General features: G+C 35.3%; 1 protein-coding gene and 2 pseudogenes across 3 annotated transcripts; 1 reads left to right on the top strand and 2 right to left on the bottom strand.

Annotated features, from left to right (window-relative positions):
* Positions 1 to 1,050: 1,050 nt before the first annotated feature.
* On the top strand, positions 1,051 to 4,826 carry LOC140968237 (arogenate dehydratase 2-like; annotated as a pseudogene).
* Positions 4,827 to 5,324: 498 nt separating this feature from the next.
* LOC140968238 (U2 spliceosomal RNA) lies at positions 5,325 to 5,501 on the bottom strand (annotated as a pseudogene).
* Positions 5,502 to 5,913: 412 nt separating this feature from the next.
* On the bottom strand, positions 5,914 to 8,670 carry LOC140968236 (NEDD8-specific protease 1). Of its 3 annotated transcripts, XM_073429140.1 has the most exons (3): positions 8,579 to 8,654; positions 8,506 to 8,546; positions 5,914 to 6,899 (listed from the first exon to the last, which is right to left on the bottom strand). In XM_073429140.1, the coding sequence occupies exon 3, from the start codon at positions 6,875 to 6,877 to the stop codon at positions 6,206 to 6,208; it is 672 nt and encodes a 223-aa protein (XP_073285241.1). In that variant the 5' UTR covers positions 6,878 to 6,899; positions 8,506 to 8,546; positions 8,579 to 8,654; the 3' UTR covers positions 5,914 to 6,205. The 3 variants fall into 3 exon arrangements, with proteins under 3 accessions (XP_073285241.1, XP_073285240.1, XP_073285242.1); XM_073429139.1 differs by having other exon boundaries at positions 8,506 to 8,670; XM_073429141.1 differs by lacking the exons at positions 8,506 to 8,546; positions 8,579 to 8,654 and adding an exon at positions 7,589 to 8,497.
* Positions 8,671 to 9,097: the final 427 nt, after the last annotated feature.

The following is a 9,097-nucleotide window of genomic DNA, read 5'->3' as shown; positions in this document are numbered from 1 at the left end:
ATTAAAATGCTTTCTGTATGTTTTACTCTCAAGGTTGCTGAGTTAGTTTGGGTTGCAACCTTGAGGGGGGAGTGTTGAGGATAATAAAACATATTAGTAATCGTGTTTGTAGACTTAACGTTTCTTCCATTTATAGTAAGTCTATAAATAGTGTTTGTACAATAGTCCAATGTGATTTTGATCCTTTCTGATTCAATAAAGAGAAATTCACATTTTGGCTCCAACGCACAGCTTCAACAATAAGCGCAAGGGTTTATCCAGTATATACAAAAGGTAGCGGCTTTGGATTTTAAGGTAAAAATAAAAATAAAAATTGAATAGTAATATATACGTATTACATTTGTAGGAACGAAAGCAATAAAGTAGTGCCTTTTACTTGGGCTTTGATCTATGTGTAACATTACAAAAATTTGACTTCTATCGTCAAATATTGGGTACGTGAATTTATAATGGACTGGGCTGGTCCAACACATCTGCAATTTGGCTACCTTTTCTTAATTCTTATTTCTGGCCATTGCTCACTAAAATAATTTAATTACAAGTTGATATGATTTTGGAACTTGGAAAAACGCAATATGATTGCTAAAATTTGAGTGGTGACAACCTTATCATCCTTCATAACAAATAAAGAGTGAACATTCTTTATTTCTCATCTATGATATGTGTTCATATAAAAAAAATAAAAATAAAAAAGAGTGAACATTCTTTGATGGTTGGAAGCAAACATGTTTCATCCATTGTGCAAAGCTAAAATTCCATTATCTCGAGACTTGTTTGAGGCCATATAAAAATTTGAATAGTCTATTTTTGTAACGAACAAAAAAAAACAAAAACTTGTGTGAGACGATCTTACAGGTAGTATTTTGTTAGACAGATATCTTATTTGGGTTATTCATGAAAAAGTATTACTTTTTATGCTAAGAGTATTATTTTTTATTGTGNAAAAAAAAAAAAAAAAAAAAAAAAAAAAAAAACCAAAAAAGAAAATGTGAAATGGAAAAGAGAATATAAATAGAAATTTGGGGTTAAAGAATAAATGGCAAGATAGAAAGAAAGAAAAAGAAAAAGAAAAAAAAGGTGCCATTTCCAACCTCTCCTATTTGGTCGTTCTACTAGTAGCCTCTGTCTAAGTATAGATGGAGGGGTACAATAAGGTTCCTGATTAACTTACCTAGAATTTCCGGGGGGTAGTTCGCAGCTAAGCATGAAAAACTTGGAATTTTCTTGGAAATTTGATTCGTATTTAATGCATTAATGGATGAATAAATATCAATGTATCACGTCTTCGTCACCTTCAAATCTCAGTTTAATGGCGGCAACCGTGTCCCGATCCCTAATCAGCGGTCTCCAATTCAAAAACCAAAACCCTAGTCAGGCTCCCTTTAGCACCGTTAATCTCCCTAAACGGCGCCGTAGAATCTGCCATCACGCATGCAGCACCAGTGACAAAAATAATAAGAAAACCGGAGCAGTTGAGCTGCAAAAGCTCATTGATGACGACCCCTTTGAATTCAATTACAAAGATTCTCTTCTCTTCCTTCCGCGTATAATTTGTTTGATTTTGATTTTGTTTTATTGCTTGTTGTGGATTATTCTTATGAAATTTGTGAAATTCTTGGATTTTTAGGGCCTTTGACGTCCGCGCAATTGACCAATGTTGCAACCGAAGGGTCTCGTCTCCGTGTTGCTTATCAGGTTTTTCCTTCTGTTTATCCGGAAAGACTGCTTTTAATTACTTTGCATTGATGCTCGTACTTATAATGTGTAGGGAAAGGGAGGTCTATTAAGGTGCCATAGCTGAAAACAAATTAATTTGTTTGTGCAATTTTTCTATGAATACAAGTGTCACCGCACATATGACTACTGTCCCTTCGGGACGATACACATATGACTGCTGTCCCTTCGGGCTTTTTATCGTCCTTGCTCGTTCAATATGTGTTTTCGTTGCATCTTGATTTTGCTGATGCGTCCCCATCATTTTCCACCGTTATTGTATTTTGAGTGAATTGACTTTTTAATGTCACAGGGAGTTCGAGGTGCGTATAGCGAGTCTGCAGCAGAGAAGGCGTATCCCAATTGTGAAGCAGTTCCCTGCGAACAATTTGACACTGCTTTTCAAGTGAGAAATATGTTGCATTTTGGTGTATTTTTTATGATCGGTGCGAGTCAGTCATGTGGTAATTGAATTATTCAACAAACGGCTGTTATCTCAGTGGTTCCCCTTTTGCATCTTTTTCAATTTGTTATTATTGGTGGTTGTGTTTATGGAAGGTTGCCATCTAAAACATAACTCTTCCGCAGGGTCACATGGGCACATATAAAGAATGAGGGGGTTGGGGTGGTGTTGGGGGATATGTCAGTTTTGTTTTTTGTAATACAATAATCATTTTTAGCACCCTTCGAAATTTTCAGCATAGATCATCGATTTAGTGGTATAGTTTGCTTATAAACTTGATCTGTTGACCTGGTGGGAATCCTTTTTACTGAAGTAAAAATGTGTTGTCTTGAATATATTTATATGAAGGAGATGTGGTTCATCTCTATTTCTTTTTTGTACATCTGGGTCAATATTTTACAGGTTGTTGAAACGTGGCTCGTTGATAGAGCAGTACTGCCGATAGAAAATTATTTGGGTGGTAGCATCCATNGAACCATGGTGTCAAGGTTGAAGATTTAAAGAGGGTTCTTAGCCATCCACAGGTTCCTCACTCTGGATAAAACCAGTTCTGTTTGTCCTTAAGGCATGCAATCCGCAATTTAACCTTTGATGTTCAGGCACTTGCACAGTGTGAGAACACGTTAACTAAGTTAGGACTGGTGAGAGAAGCTGTGGATGATACTGCTGGTGCAGCTAAGGTAATGGAACGCTGTGTAGAACATATTTATGGTACACAGTATTTCTTGTACCGACTCTCATAATAGGGTTATTCATTTTTCATGGATTTTCCTTGCTATAGAGCGAGAGAAATAGCATTGAAAACCAGAGGTCATCAGATTTTTGGTTTGGTAAAATAAGCATAAATAGTAACAGATCAAAATGATAACACGGAAGATAAAGAAGCGAAAACCTAAATAATGTAAACATAAGCTATTTACTTCTTTTTCAACTGAATGAATGAAAGTATTTTCTTTAGTATTTTCCAATCCAAAATCTATGTTTTAAACACAGTATCCATATATTCGAAGCCTATCTCTTGAATTCCTTTTATTTTAGGTGTCAATGCGACTGAATTCAAGAACTTGTACATCTCATTCAGTTTTAATCATTGGTATTTTAGTCATAGACATGATATCTTTTTGAATATTCAGTACGTCGCTTTCAATAAACTCAAAGATGCTGGGGCAGTTGCTAGCATGACTGCTGCTAAGATCTATGGTTTGAATGTACTGGCTCAAGACATACAGGTCGTGTATAAGTTAATTTAGTGTTACATGATCACTTTTATATGTTCTCGTAAGTCATAAACATAAATTACAAATTTGATATATTATCATTTGTCCTGTTTTTACTTTCAGGATGATTCTGACAATGTCACTCGATTCCTTATGCTGGCTAGGGAACCTATTATAGCAGGCACGGACAAACCTTTCAAGGTTAGCGTTCCTCAAGTATGCAACTGTTGGTGATTACTGAATAAATTATTACTCGATTTCAAATCTATTTTATTGGAAGAGTAAGTTTCCCCACATTTCACCCCAGCCCCCTTGCACCTAGTAATTCATTCATCAATATTAATCATTTTATCAGACGAGTGTAGTCTTCTCTCTTGAGGAAGGTCCAGGAATGCTTTTTAAAGCACTTGCTGTGTTTGCAATGAGGAATATCAACCTTACCAAGGTGAGTATATTTTATGCTTACCCTTGTTAAGGATATATCCTGCGATTTTTTGTCTGTGGCCCCATTACAAATTGTGTTTTTTCCTCCTGACGCAGATTGAAAGCCGTCCATTGCAGAAGCAAGCTTTGCAGACAACTGATGATAATACGATAGGATTTCCCAAGTAAATGCAGGAAATTCCGAATTATAGTAGATAAAATCTCTATATTTTTATTATATTTCATATGAATATCTAACTGTATCATATCGTTGTATCATGAGCACCTGCCTTAATTTATTTGAAGAAGTAGATTGATTCTCATGTTTGTCTTGTGATCTGGCAAATGCTGGTTCTCGAGTGATACTTTCATTAGTTTGATATCATTTTTAGCATCACAGGAATTATCCAGAAAGTGGAAAGTGAGAGTAAATCGATGATATAAATGATTCGATGGTTTTATCTTTGGATATATCAGTTGAAATGTTTATGTTATTTGAGTCACCAATATTGTCTTATCAAAGCTCCTGACATCCTTGTGCACTTTCAACTTTTCAAATGCTTTGCTAAAATATCCCTAACATTGGTATGTCTGAACAGATATTTCCCATATCTTTTCTACATCGATTTTGAAGCATCCATGGCTGATAACCGAGCACAGAATGCCCTTGGTCATCTTAAGGTGTTGTACGGTCTATTGTAAGGTCCTGCATAAATAATTATATCTTCTTTGTCCGAGTGCCATAACAGTTCACTTTTGCAGGGTTTACAACATTGTTGAGGGTGCTTGGGAGTTACCCTGCAGACTCTAACTTTCATTAAGCAAACATAACCCTGTAAGCACAAATATTCTGAAGGGTTGTTCATACTAACAGAATCGACTACTGAGCTTCAGCAGAGCAGGAAGTTGCACACTTAACATCGATTGGAAGTTCATCAGCAAGTTTTTTTTAAAAGAAAAAACTTTGAAGTTATTACACAAGTGTGCAATAAACCCATTTTTTCGCATTGTTAACCCTTTTATCGTGTGATAGGTTACCGAGCAGGAAACCACACCTTTTTCTTCATGTTTACATCTGTTAATATTAGAAGTCCCATAATCCTCTTCGGTTATATATTTTTGGAAAATGAACCGCCACGCCCAGTTGTTTGACATGACTGATGCACCATAGAAGCGGACAGGTCGGATGAGTGACCACGAGCCTCTTTGTTATATGAAATTAAAATATTGCATCATTTCTATCGAAGTAAGCTAGTCTCTGTATGGCTGTATGTGAAATTCTAACGTAAAAAATATTTTTAGGATTTCAGAATGCAACGCACGTAGACTTCTTACAACAACTATCAATAAGAATATATTATCTACGCAAGGACATGGAGTCAATTTTTATGACTGGATTTGGTGGGGTGCGTCATGCCATGACAAAAGTAGTGCAACACGGGGCGACCATGGAGATCCCAAGCAGCAGGCTACTGTTGATGAACTCCTCCAATTCGAAAATAATTTTAATATTATGTCAGCTTTGTTGCGACCATGGAGATCCCAAGCAGCAGGCTACTGTTGATGAACTCCTCCAATTCGAAAATAAATTTAATATTATGTCAGCTAAGGACTCATATCTCAGATGTTATAAACTTATAAGCAATTTACTACATGAGATCTTAGCCAAGAGGCCGAGAAAGGAAATCATTGAACATTCCATAAGCGACTAAATTGGCCGTTTTTTTATTATCACCAGATGTGGGATAACATGTTGGCAACGTATTCTAACAATCCATAAGCACCTCGTTACTACATTGCTACAGCTGCTTAAATTTGACATAGAACCTAAGTAAAACTAGGCTGGTGCTGCTCGTCACCTGCGTATTTGACCAGTTTTTAGAACAAAAGGCAGCGTTGCCAACGTTGCTCTGTCTCTACACATAAGAGGGTTTAATGTGTTGGTGGATTCGAAGTGTGTGTCGAAGCTCTTGTCCAACATGAGCAGGCACGAGTCAAATTCAAATAAGGATCTAGCAGCTCGAACACTATTTCACATTATATTTTTATAATTTAAATTACCAAAATAGTAAATTGCATGTCTTCACAATTCATTTGTTAACACCTTTTAAATCATTTTAGTCATTTCAACTTTATACAAGACAAAAAGGATAGAAATCTAACACAAATACAATGTTGCTTTAACTGTACAATTCGAGCTTGCAGGGTCAAATTGTACCACATTCACACCTCAAAACTGCAATACAGATTTCCTTCAATGATGAAGAAAAGGAAAACAGACCTGAAACCTGCAATGCTGTGCTAATCTTATTCATAACAATACTTGATCAACAAAATCTGCAATGCATCCATTCTTATGTCTGCCCCAGTTCCACGATTTCAATAGAATCTACTTAACCATTAAACTCTGCACAAGTTCCAAGATTTCGTTACGCATCTTAGAAACAAGAAAAGGCGTAATCTGCTCCTTAACAGCAGAGAACCATAAATCCTTTGCATGCTTAGGTCGTTCATCACTACCATACCAACGACAGATTTCTCTTGCAATGGCTGTAACAAATAGGCCACAATCATAACCATTCACTTGCCTAGGTGTAAGGGAGCAGTTAACATACCTAGCATCAGATGACATACAATAGATTACTGCTCTAAAAACCCTATTGGCATGTGTGTTATTGATGCCTCCACTGCTATCATGATGTACAAAAATGTTCTCGTTTCTCTCGAATGCAAGCAAGCTCCAATGACTCCCACCTTCTGCAATGGTTACATCAGCATTATCATTGATGGGGAAGATTATCAGCTGCTTTCTGGAAAAATAAAGGGGTTCTACAAAATCTTTGAGGCTTGCGATGTCTGGACACTCTTTTATCCAGAAAGTGATTGAGGGTGGAACAAGGAGGACATCTTCAAAAGGGTAGCAGGAAGTGAGATAGCTAAAATAGAATTCAATGATGCGGTCATTGAGAAAGTAAGGACCACTTAGAATGTCAAGATCAGATCGCCTCAACACGACGTCATTGTAGCTTAGAATTTTTTCATCAACATTTGCGTTCTCCATGTTTGAGAGGATGATTGAGCACCTATAAATTTTATTAGAAAATAAAAATCATGATCGTGAAGGATTGCATAATTAAAAAAAGATTAAAAAATAGGATCTTAGCTTTTATAGGAATCTCATCAGATTTTGTACAAAGTAAAACATGGAAAAATATATGCAGAGGAAGCAGGAGAGAGTCCAGTTGTCTATTCAACAAGAGAAGAGGGCAGGACAGTTTCTAAGCACAGTTTGAAGGTATATGAAGCATGCTTCTGAAACATCCAGTCTGTACAATGCTAACTGGATAAGAGAGGAAATTTCTATAAAATTTATAAATCAATAATTGATGCCACTGAGATATGAAAGTCGAACTCAATGTTTCTGCACGTATACTTTAAGTGTGCCTTCCCCAGTATAATTGATCATGATTCGTTCAAAGTTTTACATGGTCCACCGCATAATTTTGACTCAATAGACTAATGACATTAATTTGATTTATCGATACAAATTTTATTCAAGCTTTGGACTGAATTTCATTAATTTTCATCGCATAAGTGAAACTTTATCATTCTAACATATGGCTGAAATTTCTGAAATCCAACGACAAGTACATAGGCCAAACAATCTAATATACCATTATCACAATAGCGTCGATCATGACAGCAAAAGATCAAAATAATTGGAAGTTTTGAATCCAAACTACAGAAAAAGAGCTGAAATAAAGATGCTCACAAATTTCAAGATCCATTAAAATTCCTCTTCTATGATCCAAGCTCATGAAAATCAACAGACTTAGAGCTGAATGTAATTAATCTTTCTGATTCAGATGAAAGAATAGAATGTCATTTGTTAGCGGATGGTTTATTGTGAAATTGAGATTAGTTAATGAGAGAGCCTTTCAATCTTATAGCAAAATTTGAGGGTAGTTAAATAGAACCTCTATATCTTTTAGCAAAATGTTTTTTTTCTTCAAGAGTCCTTTCAAAGACTACTACTAAAGATGAACTCAAATTCTACAAATAAAACATATGTGATGCGATATAGCGACAAGGATCTTTTATTTGAAAAATAAGCAACTGGATAATTAGTAAACTAGGTCCTAACAAACTAACGTCTTAGAGGATCAAGTAAGTTAGAGTCCTAAGCATTAAGCAACTAACTAGAGTCCTTATTCTTTAGCCTTGCATATTTCATGACTGAAACATTAGTCCTTTGGGGTCTTTCCAGCATGTAGATGGTCACGATTGTGACCAATTACAGCATTCATTTCCACCGAACTGGCCCCAAACGCAGCCTTATAAATGAATTTCGTTAAATCAAATTAAAAGAACAAAATTCCCCTCTACTTTCCGTTTCCATCGCTCTCCTCATCACCAAGCTCAGCACTAAGAAGAAATCTAATTCCACACCCAAATTTAACAGCAGTTTAATAGTGAAAAAGAAGATCAGTAATTCTCTATCAGCATACAAGAATTCAACGGCACAAAACATTTAAAAGCCGCTGAAGCATTTCATCAAGTATATAATGTAGTGATACCACACATTGATTTACTCATAATTCAGAAACTTCAAATCAAAATAAAATAACGATTGATTTCATGATTTTCGTTTTAAAAAAACTGATTCAAGAATTCGTAGAAGATAAAAACCTCCAAGATACAGTCCGGGGCTTATCTTGTGGAGTGAGGAATCCAGTAACAGTTGGGTATCGTGGCAAAAGCAAAAGGAGCTCGCTGCTCCCAACTGGCACCGCTGGATTATGTGATCTAACAGCTATTTGGTGATGGAGCAAAGTAAAAAATGAACCTTTCACCGATTTCTTGAACTGTCCCGAATATATATAATATACTTTCTTCCAGAAAAGGAAAAAAAATAGCTGCAAACATGTATCATAATTGTGTTGAAAAAGTAAAAATTTACGATAAAAAATAAAAATCTTAAACTCTCAAAATTATCACACTACACACTTTATAATATTTTTCTCTCAACTCAATTGTGATTTTTTTCACAAATGAGAGATCTATTTATAAGAAATTTTTACAAATAATCCAAAAATAAATTACATCATTACCTTCATCATCACATACAAATTTCAATATTCAACGTCTAATTTTACCTAATTTTCAACATTCAAATATTCAACATTCAATATTCAAATACACATATTTAAATATTATTTTTCAACACTCCTCCTTATGATGATGATCATAATGATTGTCTTCATTACTTGTTTTTATACTG

The sequence above is a fragment of the Primulina huaijiensis genome, unplaced genomic scaffold (genome assembly GCF_012295235.1).
Source record: "Primulina huaijiensis isolate GDHJ02 unplaced genomic scaffold, ASM1229523v2 scaffold34229, whole genome shotgun sequence".
Lineage (NCBI taxonomy): Eukaryota > Viridiplantae > Streptophyta > Magnoliopsida > Lamiales > Gesneriaceae > Primulina > Primulina huaijiensis.
The sequence above is the reverse complement of the archived record's forward strand: the minus strand, read 5'-3'. Positions and strand labels throughout refer to the sequence as shown.